Genomic DNA, 22276 nt, shown 5'->3' on the forward strand with positions numbered 1-22276 from the left:
TTGAAAATATCAAAACGACTTCATTACCGAGCCTGACAGATGTTTTAGCTGACTACTGCTTACTATAGAAACTATCAGCCATGCAATGTAAGGCGACGAGAGGATATAAAGGAAAGAGCAGTACTACTAAGAAATACAATAAAATGGCACAGGTAAATATGATGATTATCAGATTAGCGGCCATTTTCATTTTGTTGAGTAACTTCCTTTCACAAAGATATGCCTGTTTGATAAAAGAGTCACATCTTCTTTGTGTAGTGGGAAAAAGGCTTAAAGAAGAAAGTCAACATGCTGGTGAAGCGGATGCTGGTTCTACTGCTGATCGTCCTGAAGGTAGCCGGACCAACCGCAGCGCACCCCTGCAGCTGTACTTCTACATTCTGTAACTGCTGGAACAGAGGCCTCACCAGCGTTCCACAGGACCTGCCCACCACCTTCACCCGCATTGACCTGAGTGAAAATGCCATTACAGCCGTAAGTCAATCTGACTTTACAAGGTATAGCAGCATGGAGATAATAAACCTTTACGGAAATCAGATCTCCGTAATCAATGATGGAACGTTTGTGACACTTGGCAATCTGGAAAAATTGTGGCTTAGCTATAATCAGATTTCCAGCCTGCAAGCTGATGCATTTGTGGGACTTGGTAACTTGACGCACTTAGATCTTGACGAGAATCAGTTGACTAGCCTGCCAGCTGACGTATTTGTGGAACTAGGTAATCTCGGGGTCTTGTTTCTTTCTCAGAATCAGTTGTATAGCTTGTCAGCTGGCATATTTGTGGCACTAGGCAAGCTGCGGTTATTGTATCTCGATGACAATCAGTTGTCTGCTCTGCCGGCTGACATATTTCAGGGACTAGGTAACCTCGAGTTCTTGGATCTTGATCAGAATCAGCTGACTAGCCTGCCAGCTGCCATATTTCAGGGACTGGGTAACCTGGGGACCTTGCATCTTCAACGGAATGAATTATCAAGTCTGCCAGCTCACATATTGGAGGGACTTGATAACCTGCGAATATTACATGTTTTCCAAAACCAATTGACCAGCCTTCAGGCTGACACGTTTCCAATACTGGCCTCCATTTCAGATCGTTGGAGTAGCCATGTTGGCATTGGCGACAACCCCTGGCAGTGTGACTGCAACATGCTTCCCTTTAAGCAAATGATGATAGGTTCTTATCCATTTGAAAACCTGATCACATGTTCCGGACCTGCTAACCTTATAGGGAAAAGTTTGCTAAACGATGTAAATCCTGAAGATATGTGTGAAGAAACCACAACAGTTCCCTCTACTGCAAGGGCCTCGTCTTCCCCAGCGCCTAGTACAGCTCGCAAAACTAGCCCTACCCCCAGCTCAATCAGTAGTACAGTCAGTACATCTCCCTTTGTTCCCTCCACTATTAGGGCCTCTACTCTCATGGCGCCAGCATCTACCCTAAAACCTGCGGCAACTTTCAATCACAATGCGACAGCATCCACCCTTAACCCTGTGACAAGTTGCACCACCTTTTGGAAGAAGTGTGTCGACGAACTGTTTTGGAAACCGGCAAATTGTCGAGGCAAGTTTTGCTGGAGATGCCGTAAGAAATTTCGGAAGATTTGTCCGTATAGAAGAAAAAGCGCGCAGTGGAGATCATGTCGCCGCGAATTTACAAAGAATTGTGCCTAAATGCATATTTTAAAACACACGCTTTAAAGCGGGTGTCACAAGCTTTGAAACAGGTGTCACAGGCTCTAAAACAGGTGTCCAAGCTTTGATGATTAGACTGTAGGCACATAGCTTCAGATGGGACTACCTAAAACTGTAGGTACATGTAGGTCACAATTGCATGAATCTGAAGGTTAGGAACTGCCTGCCATAAACATTAGGTACAAGTAGGTTTAGAGGTGATTGCCTTAAACTTTTGGTACATGTAGGATTAGAACTACCGGCCCAAAACTAAAAGTACATCTAGGTTTAGAGGTGCCTACCCAAAACTGCAGGTACATGTAGGTTTAAAGGTACCTACCCAAGCATTAGGTACACGTAGGTTTAGAGGTGCCTGCCCAAAACTGCAGGTACATGTAGGTTTAGAGGTGCCTACCCAAAACTAGGTACACGTAGGTTTAGAAGTGCCTACCCAAAACTGTAGATACACGTAGGTTTAAAGGTACCTACCCAAAACTGTAGGCACACGTAGGTTTAGAGGTTCCTACCCAAAACTGTAGGTACACGAAGGTTTAGAGGTTCCTTCCCGAAACTGTAGGTACATGTAGGTTTAGAGGTGCCTACCCGAAACTGTAGGTACATGTAGGTTTAGAGGTGCCTACCCGAAACTGTAGGTACACATAGGTTTAGAGGTTCCTACCCGAAACTGTAGGTACACGTAGGTTTAGAGGTGCCTGCCCGAAACTGTAGGTACATGTAGGTTTAGTTGTGCCTGCCCAAAATTGTAGTTACGTAAAGGTTTAGTGGTGCCTACCCAAACCTGTAGGTACATGTAGCCTTAGTTAGGACACCATGTATCTAAAAGTAGTCACAAAAGGATTTAGATGGCTCTCAGTCCCACAAGTACTTTATGTTTTATGAGAAATGCCATGATAGCTCATTCGTGAGAAGTCCCACTGATTTTCATGTATGAAAATGAGTCAGTAAATAAAAAGATTTTCCTCGGTTCCACAAGTTACTGTTCCTCAAGACAATGGAGCTGTAGTTTATCCACTTGAACAAGAACGATAAGTCTTTAAAAGAACAATTTGGTCCACAGAGCCAGAACTCAGAGTTCCACAAGTATGAAAATATTGAATGTTAGCAGCTGGTTTACAGATTACCGTGTATATAACAAAGCTGTTTCACTGTCCCAGGAATATGAGAACGTCCATGTGAAATGGATGCTTCAACAGCTAAACAGGTTATCATGGATGGATGAATAACTATGGATAGATCGGTAGCTAAAACTTCCAGAGTCCCACAAATCTAAAAACAACCATGTGAAAAGTATAACTACAGTTTGAAAACATGGATAAATTAATGACTAGGGATCAGTACCTAAAAGTAGGTCCGGAGTCCCTATGAGAACAGTTATATCAAAGCAGCTGCTGAAGATGCTGCCACGGTTACTCGGGTTATTATGGATGAAAAAGGCAATGAGACTGACGTCATGGTAACTGTGCACTGTAATCCTCAGTCCCTCAAGTATGGCAATATCTGTGCTTTAATCAACTGATTCCAACTATGCTGAGAATGACCCAGATATATCTATGAGAGCCCCCCCCCCCCCAAGTCAATACTTTTGAATGATTCCTCGTTGTACTAATTAGCGAATAGAAACATCTATTTTGATGTACATCATACTTAGATGGTAACGAAGATAGAATTTAGAAACTGTTTAAAATGAATGAATATGGATGGAAGAATGTAGAATGCAGGATGTTCATATTCAGTCATTTTGAACAGTTTCTAAACTCTATCTTCGTCACTGATGTACTATGTTTGGTCACAAGAATTCATTTTCTTCCATATGATATCAAACCTAACTACAGAAGATCTTTGTTAACGAACGATTATGATACTAAGGATTCTTCTGAAGAATATTTGTATCAATATCATTATCATCAATATAGTAAATGTTATTACTATCTTAACAGTAGAATCTATGAAAAAAATATTATGGTGAAGGGACTAATATGGTTTGTTAATTTTGTTCTGTTACAACTTTATTGATTGCCTCTAGAATACCTGTAGGTTGATTCCAGTCACAACTTTATACTTTATCATTATTATAATACCTTAAGGGTGATGAGATCTAACATTATGTTGATTAGTAATCGTTAAACCTTCATACAGAATATGAGATTAACACTTAATTTTTACAAACGACTTTGTTATCAAAGGATGCGTCTTTTAACATTTGATATCATAATCATTATAATATCATCTTCTTTTTAGAATAATTGTATACCCCAGAAACAAGTGTAATGTTTGTAGTGTAAGATACTATTATGCTGAACTAAAGAAAATACAATACTAGCAACGTCATCAGGCAGCAGTTACATTCTGGTAAACCCCTGAGCACCCCCAACTTTTCATACATACTGAGCAGTAATGCTCCCCTGGTAAACCCCTGGGCACCCCCAACTTTTCATACATACTGAGCAGTAATGCTCCCGTTAAACCCCTGGGCATCCCCAACTTTTCATACATACTGAGCGGTAATACACCCCTTTTAAACCCCTGAACACCCCCAACCTTTCATGCATACTGAGCAGTAATGCTCTCCTGATAAACCCCTGAACACCCCCAACCTTTCATGCATACTGAGCAGTGATGCTCTCCTGATAAACCCCTGAATATCCCCGAATTTCCCCCATTCCTTCAAAAGTGATGTGATCTTCAGTAAAGATGTAAATAAATTTTTTTAACAGTTTGAGGATTTTGTTCAAAAATATAATGAATTAGTTTCTTGATTCTACTTTGATAGTAAACAATAGAAAATTGATTTTTGTTGCTGTTGTGAGGAAAAATGAAGGTCGGTTGGGAAACTGTTTTGTTATAGGATTACCAAAAATGGTTGAATAGTTACTGGATTTTTCAATCTGATTAGGAATTGGTTTAATTAATATTCATAACTGTTCACTGTTAGCGACTCACGCTTGTTTCTGTGAATCTATTCCGTTAAAAGGTCATAGTTTAAGGATAATATGTAAAATTTTGTGGTGAAATGACTTTCTTTAGTAAAACTAAGAACACATATCCATATTTTGTTGTAACAAGGGAGCTTTGAAGATTACTGATAACTATTGACAACTACTGTATTTTTTGGTGAAAACAAGGGCTGAATAAAAGTTCCAAAGGGGAATTAAACTCCTGCGGCTCCAGCGTTGTTAATGAAGTATGATTGTGGTGCAGGTGTGTCGGTTGTTAATGAAGGATGACTGTGGTGCAGGTGTGTCGGTTGTTAATGAAGGATGATTGTGGTGCAGGTGTGTCGGTTGTTACTGAAGGATGATTGTGTTGCAGGTGTGTCGGTTGTTACTGAAGGATGGTTGTGGTGCAGGTGTGTCGGTTGTTACTGAAGGATGATTGTGTTGCAGGTGTGTCGGTTGTTAATGAAGGATGACTGTGGTGCAGGTGTGTCGGTTGTTAATGAAGGATGATTGTGGTGCAGGTGTGTCGGTTGTTAATGAAGGATGATTGTGGTGCAGGTGTTTCGGTTGTTACTGAAGGATGATTGTGGTGCAGGTGTGTCGGTTGTTACTGAAGGATGATTGTGTTGCAGGTGTGTCGGTTGTTACTGAAGGATGACTGTGGTGCAGGTGTGTCGGTTGTTAATGAAGGATGATTGTGGTGCAGGTGTGTCGGTTGTTAATGAAGGATGATTGTGGTGCAGGTGTGTCGGTTGTTAATGAAGGATGATTGTGGTGCAGGTGTGTCGGTTGTTACTGAAGGATGATTGTGGTGCAGGTGTGTCGGTTTGAGGACTGAGTCTGCTCTACATTAGGGCTAGCGCAATAGTTGCAGTTGAACGTAATTATGCCAGCCAACATGAAAGTATTCTGAAAAAAGATTTGAATAGACACGTTAGACCGGATAGTGAGTGAGCGTGAGGTGGCTGTGGGTAATCTTCATTTCAAACCAAGAATAAAATCCTTACTGGCAAGCAGAAAGAAAAAAATTAACCAACCAACCAACTACACACCCAAACAACTAGCCAGCCAACCAACCAAACAACCAGCCAGGCAAAAATGGACCAACTTGTCTAACTCTCTTCGTACTGCATCAGTCCAGTTACCTGTCTATAATACAGTAACAAGTGAATCACGCTGCAGTGGACTAAAACAAGCAGCTCCACCCTCCCGTTACAGTATTTATTTTATTTTATTTTATTTTTTTCAGTACAAAAGAAAGGGCACCACCTAGCGAAATGAAAAATGACTGCACCACATGGAGCGTTCAGATGGCAAAGTTTCAATACCCGATGTGAAATAACGTTATTTACTAAACTGTGGTGAAGTTATTACACATTTCGCTTGATAGCGCCCATGATACTTGGTTCCATTTGAAGTTGCCACTGAATGGGCAGTTGAAGCAATGAAAGCAAGAAAAAAATGAATATTTGCAAATTTCTTATTGCTGCAGTATGGGTAACTGTTGATATCGTTTTTGACAAATGTCCATTCAGATTGATAGTCTTAGACAGACCAGATAGTTGAGGATGTGGGGATTGATGTATAGCCATGGCGGAACATCAGACCAACTGGAGACAAGGGTGGACTCGGTTCGGAAATCAACCCGAAGTGGTGATGGTATTTCGATCAAGTGGTACCCGTTGTATAAGCACGACAACCAGAGCAATATCCCTCATAATCTCCAATTAAGCCCTGGCGATCATTAAAATTAACGAGCTCAGCCTTCAAGAGTAGCGATAGGTGTTAGCCACATTTCTCTGTTCCCTGGCCGAGCACTGATGAGCACCACTGTGTCAAGATTTTCTGAATTAAACAAGCTGCTAGGGAGCCCCAAAGTACAGCACTTCTTCCTTACATCACAAGCCATCTTCTTCAATCAAGACCACAGCACGTCCAGGTCAAAAGATAGAAATAACTTGAGTTCTGCCGCAGTACCAAGGTCACATACCAGGGGGCCCAAAATCGATCATGACCTTCGTCTTTCCATCACGTACCGACTTACCGAATGTCAGCATAATCCATTGAGAGGTTCTTGAGTTATGCTGACTACAAAAATCCGGAAACACAGACACTGAAACTATATCTATTGTTCATGGAGATGATAGATAAAACCATCTTCCTACCTCAGTCTATACTCACTGTGTGGACTAAGAAATTCATAGCTCAGAAAATTAAATGGCGGTGCCTAAACACGTGCTGAGTGAATGGACAACCAGGAACTATCGCTACTCTGTTTCATCTCAAACGTCAGAGAATCCTTCTTTAATATTGCAGAAAGAAAACGGCTGAACAATTATTATAATAAATCAGTTATCCACATACGTACATGGAAGGCCACTACAATCTACTCTTTCAGTAATTGTCGTTTCTCAAAACCAGAGCAAAAACATGAATCTAAACATGAATCTAACACTGAAAAATGCTTGTAAAAAGTGTCTTTTTAAGTCAGTTTGTCTGCAAATAACTGATCAAATTGGTGTGGCCTTAAGTTGTGATCCCTCTGTGGCTAGAACTCATCCAGACTTCCGGCTATACTGATTTACCTCCTTGGTTATCCGACATTCCTGGGGGGGGGGGGGGGGGGTGTCTGACTTTCCTATATCCACTCCATGAAGCTGTGTGTACCAAGGTACAGAACTTCCCCTCATGCTGATCTTTCAGGTCAGCATTATATATTTTTCATCTATCCAAGAACCAGCAAATCAAATTGGTGTGGCCTTATAAGGAAACTCACACTTCTGGCACAAGACAGTAGGAATGCAGCATCTCATATTTGCACACAAAAACCTCCGATTTTCATTTAAACCGACTTCAGTCGTCTGCGATGAAATGGGTTTACATTCTACACATTCAGTAACAATAGAAACCAAACACATTCAAAAGACACAAATGTGAACATGGGGCTATGTATTACTATACACCCAAAATAACAGGGATTCACAGCTATGTACACTATGGATAAGCCTTGTCATGTCTGCGTACATTTGTATTGTGTACAGTAAGGGCACCTTAACATTGCACCATCTCAACCCCCTGCTATACCATAAATAGATACGTATACAAAACACACATTATGTACAAAGTCCTCACATTACAGAATATGAAAGACACGTCTAATGTTATAATAACTGTGGTGCCTTCATGATTCACATTCAAAATGAACTGGCACTCTTCACTCTACATATCTTTCAACTTGTGCACCTTCACACTACAAATTTTGTGTAAACTGGTTCACCTTTATGATTGATACCTGTTGTAAATAAGCTGGTGTGCCTTTACACTTAACATATAATGTAAACTAGTGCACCTTCACACTACACATTTGGTGTAAACTAGTGCACCTTTACACTCCACATTTGGTGTAAACTGGTTCACCTTTATGATTGATACCTGCTGTACATAAGCTGGTGTGCCTTTACACTTAACATATAATGTAAACTGGTGCACCTTCACACTACAAATTTGGTGTAAACTGGTTCACCTTTATAGTTAATTGATACTTGTTGTACATATAAGCTGGTGTGCCTTTACACTTACATATGATGTAAACTGGTGCAACTTTACACTTGACATCAAAAGGAAACTGGTGCCCCTTCACACTTACAATTTGTCATTTGTTGACTGTTAACAAAAGGCTACAAATGCACCATATACTGTTAAAACAAATGAAAAAGTTAACATCCGCCCAATTTTCCAGGCTACTTAAGAAAATCTAATGGTGAGCGGCTCTATCCATGTTCTGTTCTCTGTTGGTTGAGGATCATTGCCCCTAACGCAGTTTCTTTGGGCGGAAACCTAAGGTAATACAGATACACAACTTTGAACACTTTGACTAAGGAAAGAGAGCAGAAATAAGAATGCAGCATTAGGACATATCTGGACTCGACTGGTTGTAAGAAGATAGGTGCACATTTTCTACAGTGCATTGTCATGCTCAAGTAACTAACGCCCTCTGGCAGTTCACAGTCAGACTGCAGCAGCTCAGCAGTCTTTGGTCCTAAGCATTTGGAGTGACGTCGTTGAGTAAGACTCTAACAAACACACGGTGCTGACACAAACATTCTGAACTGTGGTGACAATATTTACAAATCTCTGAGTCTGTTGAACTCACCTGTTCACTGACAGGAATTCTGAAAACCCCTTTGTAAATCTACACATTGTGCAGACAGGTACTCTAAAAACCCTTTGAGGGCCTTCCATGACATTTCCCGTTGGATCAGCCGCTGAGCGGGTCTTCGCGACAGTTGATCGCGTACAGAAGTCTCTCCGTCATCGTTTCCTGCGACGAGTACTGCGGCAGCTTGATCATGAACATGCACGTCTCCACCCGGATGTACCGCGAGTCTGGTGAACCTGAGGTTAGTGCAAAGGGCAAGGGTTAAAGGTGATCATGAACATGCACGTCTCCACCCGGATGTACCGCGAGTCTGGTGAACCTGAGGTCAGGGCAAAGGGCAAGGGTTAAAGGTGATCATGAACATGCATGTCTCGACCCGGATGTACCGTGAGTCTGGTGAACCTGAGGTCAGAGCAAAGGGCAAGGGTTAAAGGTGATCATGAACATGCACGTCTCCACTCAGACGTACTGCGAGTCTGGTGAACCTGAGGTCGGGGCAAAGGGCAAGGGTTAAAGGTGATCATGAACATGTACATGTAAGTCTCGACCCGGATGTACCGCAAGTCTGGTGAACCTGAGGTCGGGGCAAAGGGCAAGGGTTAAAGGTGACCATGAACATGTACATGTAAGTCTCGACCCGGATGTACCGCAAGTCTGGTGAACCTGAGGTCAGGGCAAAGGGCATGGGTTACAGGCCATAACCATAATCAGTTTAACCCCAGAAATATCTAATAACAACATTTCAATATTAGTTCCATGTTTTACATGTCATTTGAACTGTGCTTACTCTACATCAACTTCTGTCAAAGTTCTCATTTCTTGTGATTCTCCAGTATCTAAGCGTCCAAACCTAACCCACACAGACCTCTTTACAGCTTAAAACACACACTAACCTACATCAGATTCTACAGCTTAAAACACACACTAACCTACATCAGATTCTACAGCTTAAAACACACACTAACCTACATCAGATTCTACAGCTTAAAACACACACTAACCTACATCAGATTCTACAGCTTAAAACACACACTAACCTACATCAGATTCTACAGCTTAAAACACACACTAACCTACATCAGATTCTACAGCTTAAAACACACACTAACCTACATCAGATTCTACAGCTTAAAACACACACTAACCTACATCAGATTCTACAGCTTAAAACACACACTAACCTACATCAGATTCTACAGCTTAAAACACAGGGAGTTGCTGACCTGGTCCGTCGGGAGGGGCGATCTTCATGGGGTAGGGCGGGACGTGGGCGGTGTCGGGGCCGCCGTCCTTACAGGGGCACGTGCACGGGATCCGCTCCTGGTTACACGCAAACTTCACAAACTTGCGCAGCTGATCCTGCGAGAAACTCTCCAGCGAGCTCCAGAAGAACTCGATGTGCGTGTCCGTCTCCATTAGACCCACCTGGTACATGGTGTGGGACTGGAACACAACAGAGTTATACATGTTAACTACAGGTTCCTCTGTAGCTCAGGGGCATGGTCAGGTTCAGTACATGTACAGGGTCAGGATTATGCACAGGGAAGTCCAGAAGAACTCGATGTGTGTGTCCGTCTCCATCAAACCCACCTGGTACATGGTGTGGGACTGGAACACAATGTAGTTATGTATGTTAACTACAGGCACCTCTGTAACACTGGGGCATGATTATGCACAGGGAAGTCCAGAAGAACTCCATGTGTGTGTCCGTCTCCATCAGACCCACCTGGTACATGGTGTGGGACTGAAACACAATGGAGGTCAACATTGTCAACACACGTACAGGCCTGGGTCATGGTTCGCAATGGGGTCATAGTTTAACACAGGGTCATTGTTGAACACAGGGTCATGGTTGAACACAGGGTCATAGTTCAACACGGGGTCATGACTTGACATGGTCATCGTTTAACACAGTGTTAGGTTGCAGCATGGAGTCATTGTTCTACACAGGGTCAAGGTTGAATGAGACGTACCCTGAGGAAGGCAAGGTCGACGTGTGGCAGCCCGCAGGTCCGCAGCTCCAGGTCACCTGGGGTCAGGATGTGGAGGATCTGGACCGGCACGATGGTGGCCAGGCCGGCGGCGATGGGAGCCATCCTATTGGAGCAGCTCAGCTCCTCCAGCCGGAGCGCTCGGATGGACGACAGGTACTCCACACGGTTCTCCCACCTACAGGAGGGGAGGGGGGCAAGGTTAGAGGTCAGCTACTCCACACGGTTCTCCCACCTACAGGAGGGGAGGGGGGCAAGGTTAGAGGTCAGGTACTCCACACGGTTCTCCCACCTACAGGAGGGGAGGGACAAGGTTAGAGGTCAGGTACTCCACACGGTTCTCCCACCTACAGGAGGGGAGGGGCAAGGTTAGAGGTCAGGTACTCCACACGGTTCTCCCACCTACAGGAGGGGAGGGGCAAGGTTAGAGGTCAGGTACTCCACACGGTTCTCCCACCTACAGGAGGGGAGGGGGGCAAGGTTAGGGCACAATCCGGACAGGCACAATACCAAGGACAGCTCTGATCGGGGCCTTGTTAGAATCAAGGGACTAGAAAATGTTGTAATCTAATACAATTAATGTTTTTACTTTTAATAAGGATCTTTAGGTATTGGATCAGAGTTAATCACCTGAACGTTTCATAATTACAAGCCATGAGAATATGTCGTAAGAACACTATTTTGTAGATATAGATGCATCAATACTTACGAGAGCATCCTGTTCCTGCCTCCGGCACACAGCTCCACATCCTCCCCCGTCACGCTGCTGAAGGTGAAGGAGCACAGGGGGTGCTCGCCCCCCTCCCCCTCCTGCAGCTGGGCAGGGCAGACGTCTGCACACATTGTCCAGAAATCACTCTCTGTCTCAGCCTAAAGAAACACAAGGTCATGTATACAAGGTCACACTAACACATTTCGCCCCCCTCCCCCTCCTGCAGCTGGGCGGGACAAACGTCTGCACACACCGTCCAGAAATCACTCTCCGTCTCAGCCTACACAAACACAAGGTCATGTACAAGGTCACACTCCTGAAGTCAAGCTGCTCGCCCCCCTCCCCCTCCTGCAGCTGGGCAGGACAAACGTCCGCACACACGGCCCAGAAATCACTTTATGTCTCAGCGTACAGAACACACAAGGTCGTGTACAAGGTCACATAAGGCCTAGAAAAAAAAATGTTGTGTTTCCGGTTACCCGACCGACCCTAGCAAAACCCCCCGACCCTAGCCTTTTTTTGTTGTGTAGGCCGAAATTTAGGGTCTTTTCTTTGTATTTTTGCAAAAAAAACTAGGAAAAAATTGGACTTGGCAGAAGTTTTGATAGCCGAGCGGCGTCGCTACTCCCGACCGCTACTCACGTAATCTGTCGAGAAATCAGAAAATCGAGATACACATTTTTGGCTTTGCATAGTTTGTAGTTACGGGCGTCGGGCGGCCGTCTATCGTCGGAAAATCACTCTTTTGTTTCTTGCTATTGTTGTGCTTGCAAACAATCGATATCTGTGCTTTTGACATACGTTGATCTCATTGAAAACCCGTTTTTTTTCAAATCTCAATGAAAGAATACCAGCAAAAATATGTGAAGACTTTACGTATTTGAGTCCGAGCATTTGAGCCACTACGCTGTGATTTGCCGTCATTTGTAGCCATTTTCGGCAGAGAATCTATTCTTTTAACTCTTTTCCCGTGAAAATTTTGCTTAGGTAGGGTAGATGAATCGTATTTTACGCTGAAACAAAACTTAGCGGCGACTGCCAGAGCCGCCATCTTTCTTGCTCAATGATATGCGTGTTTCTAAGCCCTGATTGGTTGGCGTCATGAAATGATGGGCTCTAATTGGCTGACTGCAGGATGACCAAATGGTGGGAATTCCCCCACACAGTTCTGGCATCTGGTCATTGTAGATCGCATTTGTGACGATTGAAGTAGTTTTGTAGCGACCTTCCTAACATTATTGATTTTGAAAAATTAACCAAGCATTTTCTGATGGTAAAATTCTGTTAATTTCCCTTCCCAACCAGGCGGCATTGGACGAGGTTTGGTGGGAAATTGTGGTATATGTTTACTAATAAATGTAGTATAAAATGAGTTATGCTAATACAGGTTTGCTATGATAGCAAGACCAGTTTAAGTTTTTTAGTTTTTTTTTAATTGTTTGTATTCATAGTGCACTATACTTCTATATTTCAAATTCATTACATTTTATTGTATGAATAGTTTTTTCTACCTAAGTTTTTAAAATGTTGAATATGAGATGACAGTGAGAAAGCAACTGGACGTAGATTTGATGTCAAGAAAAAAAAAAGTGAATCCCTACCTACCGACCCTAATTTTTTCAGGACCGTAACAGGAAACACAACATTTTTTTTCCTTGGCCTTAGTATAGAAGTTACAACGTTCGCCCCCCTCCCCCTCCAGTAGCTGGGCAGTACACAAGTGTGTGAGTGTGTTTGTTTTGTGTGACACCATTTTTATTGCCTGCGTGGGTACGTTGTGCATGTTTGCGTGTGCATATGTGGGTATGTGAGTGCGTGTGTGAGCGTGTGTGTGTGTTTGTGTGCACGTGTGTGTGTGTATGCACATGTATGTGTGCAGGTACATTACCTCAGCCAGCCTTGTGATGTAGTTATACGTCAGGATGTCGTGTTGTATGTGTGTGTGTGTGCGTGTGCGTGCGTGCGTGTGTGTGCACGTGTGCATGTATGTATTACCTCAGCCAGCCGGGTGATGTACTTATACCTCAGGATGTTGTGTTGTGTGTGCCTGTTTGTGTGTGTGTCCGCGTGTTTATGTGTGTGCATTACCTCAGCCAGCCTGGTGATGTAGTTGTACGTCAGGATGTCGTGTTGTACGTGTGTGTGTGTCTGTGGATGTGTGTTTGTGTGTGTGTGTGTGTGTGTGTGCGTGAGTCTGTGTCCGCGTGTTTATGAGTGTGCATTACCTCAGCCAGCCTGGTGATGTAGTTATACGTCAGGATGTCGGCCTCCCGCAAATCGTCCTCATCGAGCGGCAGCCCCACCAGACCCTTCCAGAACGGGGTAAGCAGGTCAAGGGGGAGGGGCACGTCCGCTCGCACGGCAACGGCCAACAGCTACAGATCAACACATGGACATTATCAGTACAGCAATGCCCAACAACTATGGGTCACACATGGTCAGAACATGAACAGGAGGGGAACAGCAGGCCCCAGGGAAGGACACAATATTAGTTATAGAAACACACGGCAATGATCATGTGTGTTCGACATCATCTTTATTGCACAAGACACACATTTAAAATCAACAACGTACAACATACAAGATGAGTGATTTAAAAACCTAGGCCGACCCCTTAATCAGTAGAATCTGGAGGGCGCAAGATAAAAGTTGCGTGCATCTGCCTTGCACAAGGTGTTTGCTGTATTGCACTAACATGATAATATGCATAGTTGTTGATACATAATCATAAATGTTCTAAAAAGTAAATACTAGTAGACCCTACTGCTATCAGAAAGTATAATGGGTTCCTATAACTTGGTAGAGGCTCTCCTTAATATGAGAACAGCTCATATCCACTTCTAAGCATCAAAACCACATATTTCTGGCCAGAACAGACAGGGAATAAAAGAGGGATCTATTTTACCTGTCCTAAAAACTCCAGGAGTTTTTCCTCCCCGTAAGTGAGTGGTCCTGGTCTGAGGATGTATTTCCCCTGTAAAACAGAAAAATACATCATTTATCACATCAACTGTATCAATCAATGTTCCAAAGTACACATTCTTAACAATGAAGACAGTCCCTGACACTGCATCTTCAACACTAAGGTCTTAAACAAACCAGCACTTAAACTTAACACAGACTAACCTACATGTTGTATGTGGGGGTTTACACAATTGGACTTGTCTAACTCGACTAACCTCGTTCCTATTGGCTGTTGCCGAGGGACAAAAGTCTAACCTTGTTCCTATTGGCTGTTGCCGAGGAACAGACTAACCTTGTTCCTATTGGCTGTTGCCGAGGGACACAGCATGAGGAGGTTGAGGATTGGTCCCTGCAGTTCCTTGCACACCTGCCAGAGGAAGTGCCGGAACGAGCCACCTGGGGAAACATTAATCCACATTATGATATACATGTTTCTGCAAAATGTAAATCATAAGAGTTTGAAGCGAATCTTCCTGTACATGAATTTGTAAAACATACAAACTACATAAAAGTCATCACATTACAGTACTATTAACATTCTACATCTCATCAAGACTTAGTCGACTAATTCACATACATAGGAAGCTCTTGCCCAAACTTAGACTTACTAGCGGATTAAACACTATAAGGAAATGGTAATGGTAGTTCATTACTTATGAAGACAACCGTTTGATTAACAATACATCCCCGAGAATAAGTAGCCTCTTCCTTTGACCCCATGACCTGGACTGTCATATCAGATTGAAGACTAGTTCGATCTCCTGGGTCTCTAGACTACACTTTCATTGACCTTTTAAGAGACCCCATAGTCCCACTCACTTCCTGCCTCACTACTGACAGTGTATTCAGATAATAGACAGAAACCAACCCAAACAAACAGACCCGTAAACAATAACTTCAATTCCACGAAGGTAACGAGCATAACCAGCGAAAGCCTAGTATCAAGACATAAACAGAGGCAAACAGGTCCACTCACTTGTCCCGTGGACCTCCTCTCCCGTGAACCTGACGTTGAAGGCGTAGGTCGGGTCGCCGCCGCTCGCCAGCTTCACGCAGAGCTGGGAGGACGGCACGATGCTGAGCTGCCGCGCCGCCTGGCAGAACTGAGTCCCCATCGCTGTCACAGCCTCGCCTGCGGAGAGATCAGGATTAAAGGGGATTAACTGTGGATTAACTGTGGATTAACAGTCCCAGAGCGGGGAGGACGGCACGATGCTGAGCTGCCGCGCCGCCTGGCAGAACTGCGTCCCCATCGCTGTCACCGCCTCGCCTGCAGAGAGATCAGGATTAAAGGGGATTAACTGTGGATTATCTGTGGATTAACATCCCCAGAGCTGGGAGGACGGCACGATGCTGAGCTGCCGCACCGCCTGGCAGAACTGCGTCCCCATCGCTGTCACCGCCTCGCCTGCAGAGAGATCAGGATTAAAGGGGATTAACTGTGGATTAACATCCCCAGAGCTGGGAGGACGGCACGATGCTGAGCTGCCGCGCCGCCTGGCAGAACTGCGTCCCCATCGCTGTCACCGCCTCGCCTGCGGAGAGATCAGGATTAAAGGGGATTAAAGGGGATTAACTGTGGATTAACATCCCCAGAGCTGGGAGGACGGCACGATGCTGAGCTGCCGCGCCGCCTGGCAGAACTGCGTCCCCATCGCTGTCACCGCCTCGCCTGCGGAGAGATCAGGATTAAAGGGGATTAAAGGGGATTAACTGTGGATTAACATCCCCAGAGCTAGGAGGACGGCACGATGCTGAGCTGCCGCGCCGCCTGGCAGAACTGCGTCCCCATCGCTGTCACCGCCTCGCCTGCGGAGAGATCAGGATTAAAGGGGATTAAAGGGGATTAACTGTGGATTAACATCCCCAGAGCTGGGAGGACGGCACGATGCTGAGCTGCCGCGCCGCCTGGCAGAACTGCGTCCCCATCGCTGTCACCGCCTCGCCTGCGGAGAGATCAGGATTAAAGGGGATTAACTGTGGATTATCTGTGGATTAACATCCCCAGAGCTGGGAGGACGGCACGATGCTGAGCTGCCGCGCCGCCTGGCAGAACTGCGTCCCCATCGCTGTCACCGCCTCGCCTGCAGAGAGATCAGGATTAACTGTGGATTAACTGTGGATTATCTGTGGATTAACATTCCCAGAGCTGGGAGGACGGCACGATGCTGAGCTGCCGCGCCGCCTGGCAGAACTGCGTCCCCATCGCTGTCACCGCCTCGTCTGCGGAGAGATCAGGATTAAAGGGGATTAACTGTGGATTAACTGTGGATTAACTGTGGATTAACTGTGGATTAACTGTGGATTAACTGTGGATTAACATCCCCAGAGCTGGGAGGACGGCACGATGCTGAGCTGCCGCGCCGCCTGGCAGAACTGCGTCCCCATCGCTGTCACCGCCTCGCCTGCGGAGAGATCAGGATTAAAGGGGATTAACTGTGGATTAACTGTGGATTAACTGTGGATTAACTGTGGATTAACATCCCCAGAGCTGGGAGGACGGCACGATGCTGAGCTCCCGCGCCGCCTGGCAGAACTGAGTCCCCATCGCTGTCACCGCCTCGCCTGCGGAGAGATCAGGATTAAAGGGGATTAACTGTGGATTAACTGTGGATTAACATCCCCAGAGCTGGGAGGACGGCACGATGCTGAGCTGCCGCGCCGCCTGGCAGAACTGCGTCCCCATCGCTGTCACCGCCTCGTCTGCGGAGAGATCAGGATTAAACTGGATTAACTGTGGATTAACTGTGGATTAACTGTGGATTAACATTCCCAGAGCTGGGAGGACGGCACGATGCTGAGCTGCCGCGCCGCCTGGCAGAACTGAGTCCCCATCGCTGTCACCGCCTCGCCTGCGGAGGGATCAGGATTAAACTGGATTAACTGTGGATTAACTGTGGATTAACTGTGGATTAACATCCCCAGAGCTGGGAGGACGGCACGATGCTGAGCTGCCGCGCCGCCTGGCAGAACTGAGTCCCCATCGCTGTCACCGCCTCGCCTGCGGAGGGATCAGGATTAAACTGGCTTAACTGTGGATTAACTGTGGATTAACTGTGGATTAACATCCCCAGAGCTGGGAGGACGGCACGATGCTGAGCTGCCGCGCCGCCTGGCAGAACTGCGTCCCCATCGCCGTCACCGCCTCGCCTGCGGAGGGATCAGGATTAAACTGGATTAACTGTGGATTAACTGTGGATTAACTGTGGATTAACATCCCCAGAGCTGGGAGGACGGCACGATGCTGAGCTGCCGCGCCGCCTGGCAGAACTGCGTCCCCATCGCCGTCACCGCCTCGCCTGCAGAGAGATCAGGATTAAACTGGATTAACTGTGGATTAACTGTGGATAAACAGTTCCCAGAGCTGGTGAGATTCGAGCCACAGTCCAGTCCAGTCAATTTCTTACAGCAAGTTTGTTGGTTCGTACTCAAGATATTTTTAGTAAAAATTCAGCAAGAGTTCACTATGAAGCAGAGGGCTGGGAGGAAAACTTATATTCACTCCATGAAACTGTGTTTACCAAGGTATAGACTTTCTCTCAGACTCTGTTTTCATATGAATTTTGTAGTATAGCATGCACAGTGCACATGTGTCTCTAAATCTGAAAACCAAGAAATCAAATTTTGTGGCAATATTTTCACTGTTTTGTTTACATGTAAACAGGAGAGTGAGTGAGTGAGTGAGTGAGTGAGTGAGTGAGTGAGTGAGTGAGTGTACACATGTATGTATGAACGGGGTTCTATATATATATTCAACAACAAATGCATGACTCCTGACCTCCAACAATCTCCAGGGGGTCGAGCGTGATCTCGGGCGCGGCCTGGCTCGGGTTACGCTGCGCCGTGGCGTTCAGGATGCTGTTCATCACAACCACCTGCAGGGTAAACAACAAAATAAACTTGTAAACAAGGCGGCAGGGTGGTCTTGTGTAACAGAATGTAAAGTTTCTGGGTTCAAATCCGTGGCAGGCCCCAATGTTGTGCCCGTTGACATGTATTTCTATCTCCCTACAAGAGGACCTAGTTGCCTGAATGTTAGAGCTGTACAATCCTTTCCATGAATAGCTGGATAAGATGTTAAATGGATGTCACGTATTTCAGGAGAGACTTGAGCAGAACCCACCACACTTATCAAAAAGAGTCGGGGTCCTTTCCGGTCTGAGCGGATCAACCTTACAGTCTCCTCTCTAGGTTGACATTGATCTTGAGATAGTAATAATAGTCATCTGTCAATCCTTCCACAAATGCAGTAAATCTCAAAAATGAATAACAAACAAAAATCGGACCTTGGTGTCGTAGAACATGAGTCTCCTGGCTCGGGACAGCAGCGCCGCCGTGCTGTTGGGGTAGGTACTGCAGGGTCGGAGGTCAACCAGCGGCAGGAAGAACGTCTCCAAGGTGTTGTTCAAGGACAGCAGAAGGGCAAACCTCAGTCTCAGACTCTCCACAGGGACTCCTTAAAGAAACAGAAGCATCTTAGATACAAGTAACCAAACAAGTGTGCCAACAGAAATACATGGTTTGCACATAGGACATGGTTCACACCAGAGTTGCTGTATAATCCCTTCCAAGAATAGCTTGATCAGGGCGGTATGTCTAAATAATAATTCATTTGTGACCTTGTAGACAGGAGTACGCAGGACTTGCGAGCTCTGCCTCCCGTATGTACAGTTTGTGTGGATGGCGCCTGGGCCTAATGTGTAGCATAAGAACCCCTAACTGCTGATCTGTGGCACTAGAACCGCTGACTGCTGTGTGGGATTAGAACCCCTGACTACCTATCTGTGGGACTAGAACCCCTAACTGCTGTACCCACCTTGTAAGCAGGAGTATGCAGGACTAGCGAGCTCAGCCTCCCGTATGTACAGCTCATGTGGATGTAGCCTGTGATCCATGGGACTAGAACCCCTGACTGCTGTATCCACCTTGTAAGCAGGAGTATGCAGGACTAGCGAGCTCGGCCTCCCGTATGTACAGCTCGTGTGGATGGAGCCTGGGCCTGATGTGTAGGACTAGAACCCCTAACTACCGTACCTATCTATGAGACTAGAACCCCTGACTGCTGTACCCACCTTGTAGACAGGAGTATGCAGGACTAGCGAACTCGGCCTCCCGTATGTACAGCTCGTGTGGATGCAGCCTGTGACCTATGAGACTAGAACCCCTGACTGCTGTACCCACCTTGTAAGCAGGAGTACGCAGGACTAGCGAGCTCGGCCTCCCGTATGTACAGCTCGTGCGGATGCAGCCTGTGATCTATGAGAGTAGAACCCCTGACTGCTGTACCCACCTTGTAAGCAGGAGTACGCAGGACTAGCGAGCTCGGCCTCCCGTACGTACAGCTCGTGTGGATGTAGCCTGTGATCTATGAGACTAGAACCCCTGACTGCTGTACCCACCTTGTAGACAGGAGTAGGCAGGACTAGCGAGCTCGGCCTCCCGTATGTACAGCTCGTGCGGATGTAGCCTGTGACCTATGAGACTAGAACCCCTGACTGCTGTACCCACCTTGTAAGCAGGAGTATGGAGGACTAGCGAGCTCGGCCTCCCGTATGTACAGCTCGTGTGGATGTAGCCTGTGATCTATGAGACTAGAACCCCTGACTGCTGACCTATGAGACTAGAACCCCTGACTGCTGTACCCACCTTGTAAGCAGGAGTATGGAGGACTAGCGAGCTCGGCCTCCCGTATGTACAGCTCGTGTGGATGTAGCCTGTGATCTATGAGACTAGAACCCCTAACTGCTGTACCCACCTTGTAGACAGGAGTAGGCAGGACTAGCGAGCTCGGCCTCCCGTATGTACAGCTCGTGTGGATGTAGCCTGTGATCTATGAGACTAGAACCCCTAACTGCTGTACCCACCTTGTAGACAGGAGTAGGCAGGACTAGCGAGCTCGGCCTCCCGTATGTACAGCTCGTGTGGATGTAGCCTGTGATCTATGAGACTAGAACCCCTAACTGCTGTACCCACCTTGTAGACAGGAGTAGGCAGGACTAGCGAGCTCGGCCTCCCGTATGTACAGCTCGTGCGGATGTAGCCTGTGACCTATGAGACTAGAACTCCTGACTGCTGTACCCACCTTGTAAGCAGGAGTATGGAGGACTAGCGAGCTCGGCCTCCCGTATGTACAGCTCGTGTGGATGTAGCCTGTGATCTATGAGACTAGAACCCCTGACTGCTGTACCCACCTTGTAAGCAGGAGTTCGCAGGACTAGCGAGCTCGGCCTCCCGTATGTACAGCTCGTGCGGATGAAGCCTGCGATCTATGAGACTAGAACCCCTGACTGCTGTACCCACCTTGTAAGCAGGAGTAGGCAGGACTAGCGAGCTCGGCCTCCCGTATGTACAGCTCGTGTGGATGTAGCCTGTGACCTATGAGACTAGAACCCCTGACTGCTGTACCCACCTTGTAGACAGGAGTAGGCAGGACTAGCGAGCTCGGCCTCCCGTATGTACAGCTCGTGCGGATGCAGCCTGTGATCTATGAGACTAGAACCCCTGACTGCTGTACCCACCTTGTAGACAGGAGTACGCAGGACTAGCGAGCTCGGCCTCCCATATGTACAGCTCGTGTGGATGCAGCCTGCGATCTATGAGACTAGAACCCCTGACTGCTGACCTATGAGACTAGAACCCCTGACTGCTGTACCCACCTTGCAGACAGGAGTAGGCAGGACTAGCGAGCTCGGCCTCCCGTATGTACAGCTCGTGCGGATGCAGCCTCGCGGCGCTGATGGCAAGATGGCGGCACAGCGCGTTGACGTAGTCGACCAGCGCGCAGTCCATCTGCAGGCTCCACTGCTTACTGGTCTGGACCGCGTGGGCCGTGTCCACACACGCACATCTGGGGAGGGACCAGGTACAGATTATTTGTATTTTTATTTGGCTTGTCCTTGGCTTAAGGACAATGTTCCTGCATCTGAACAATTTGATAATTCAAAAGCAACTTGTGGTCACCATAATGACAGACCAGGCCTACTGGCTAGATTAAAAGACAAACATATCCAGTAAAATCTAACTACAGAGCCAATATATAGAAAATATATGTTTATGGATTTATCAGGACTTCAAACAATGTAATCTGTGTCTTTGTTATACTTTGTCTGACCCTTATGGCATTCAGTTCTTCATGAATAGATAAAGACTCAAAGAAACAAACAAATAGACAAAAAAACAAAGCCCACCTGTCGAAGTGCAGGTCGTACCCGCAGGCGAGGATGGCCTTCCACACGGAGCGAGCGTCCTGTTTCGTCTTGTGAAACAAACAAACAAACAAACAAACAAACAAACAAAGCCCACCTGTCGAAGTGCAGGTCGTACCCGCAGGCGAGGATGGCCTTCCACACGGAGCGAGCGTCCTGTTTTGTCTTGTCGGCGACGAACATCAGGAACCCCTCCAGCGTGAGGTACCTGTCCTCAGGTGCGTCCCGCTTCGCCCCCTCCTCTGCCAGGTGGTCCTTACCCGGCTTAGCTGGCTTCTCCTGCTGCTTAGACTTGCCTTTCTTCTCACCTGGGCTTTGTCTGAAACACCCAGGTAGGAAAACAATGAGATACATGTAAATTGTCTGATTCAGTGTTTTGTGCAATCCATAATATTATGTAGTACATGTGAACAACACTAGTCTTCCTGCAGGAAGTCCTTAAGCCATAACAAACATTTACATCAACAAATATACACGTTACATATCTAAACTTATCTGTAACAAAAAAGTGTAATCCTTGTGCTCCACTGTCTGTGTTCTGACATTGTGCAAATTGTAAGCAAGATTACATTTTATTGCTTTTGAAAAAAAGTCAACTTTTTAATTATAGAAATCTA

General features: G+C 46.1%; 2 protein-coding genes across 2 annotated transcripts in view; one reads left to right on the plus strand and one right to left on the minus strand.

Moving 5' to 3' along the window:
* The first annotated feature begins 293 nt into the window (after positions 1 to 293).
* LOC136425040 (leucine-rich repeat-containing protein 15-like) lies at positions 294 to 4845 on the plus strand. The gene has a single exon (XM_066413783.1). It carries the CDS (start codon positions 304 to 306, stop codon positions 1669 to 1671), a length of 1368 nt encoding a protein of 455 aa, XP_066269880.1. The 5' UTR covers positions 294 to 303; the 3' UTR covers positions 1672 to 4845.
* Positions 4846 to 7560: 2715 nt separating this feature from the next.
* The window catches only part of LOC136427434 (probable E3 ubiquitin-protein ligase HECTD4), an 80702-nt gene continuing 65986 nt past the window's right edge, over positions 7561 to 22276 (minus strand). Inside the window, 12 exon segments of the mRNA XM_066416283.1 lie at positions 7561 to 9023; positions 10011 to 10230; positions 10761 to 10956; positions 11488 to 11648; positions 13716 to 13865; positions 14396 to 14464; positions 14747 to 14850; positions 15431 to 15586; positions 18233 to 18329; positions 18741 to 18910; positions 21111 to 21301; positions 21757 to 21978. Coding sequence (XP_066272380.1) covers positions 8887 to 9023; positions 10011 to 10230; positions 10761 to 10956; positions 11488 to 11648; positions 13716 to 13865; positions 14396 to 14464; positions 14747 to 14850; positions 15431 to 15586; positions 18233 to 18329; positions 18741 to 18910; positions 21111 to 21301; positions 21757 to 21978 — 1873 coding nt within the window. The 3' untranslated portion in view covers positions 7561 to 8886.

Source organism: Branchiostoma lanceolatum, chromosome 1, assembly GCF_035083965.1.
Source record: "Branchiostoma lanceolatum isolate klBraLanc5 chromosome 1, klBraLanc5.hap2, whole genome shotgun sequence".
Lineage (NCBI taxonomy): Eukaryota > Metazoa > Chordata > Leptocardii > Amphioxiformes > Branchiostomatidae > Branchiostoma > Branchiostoma lanceolatum.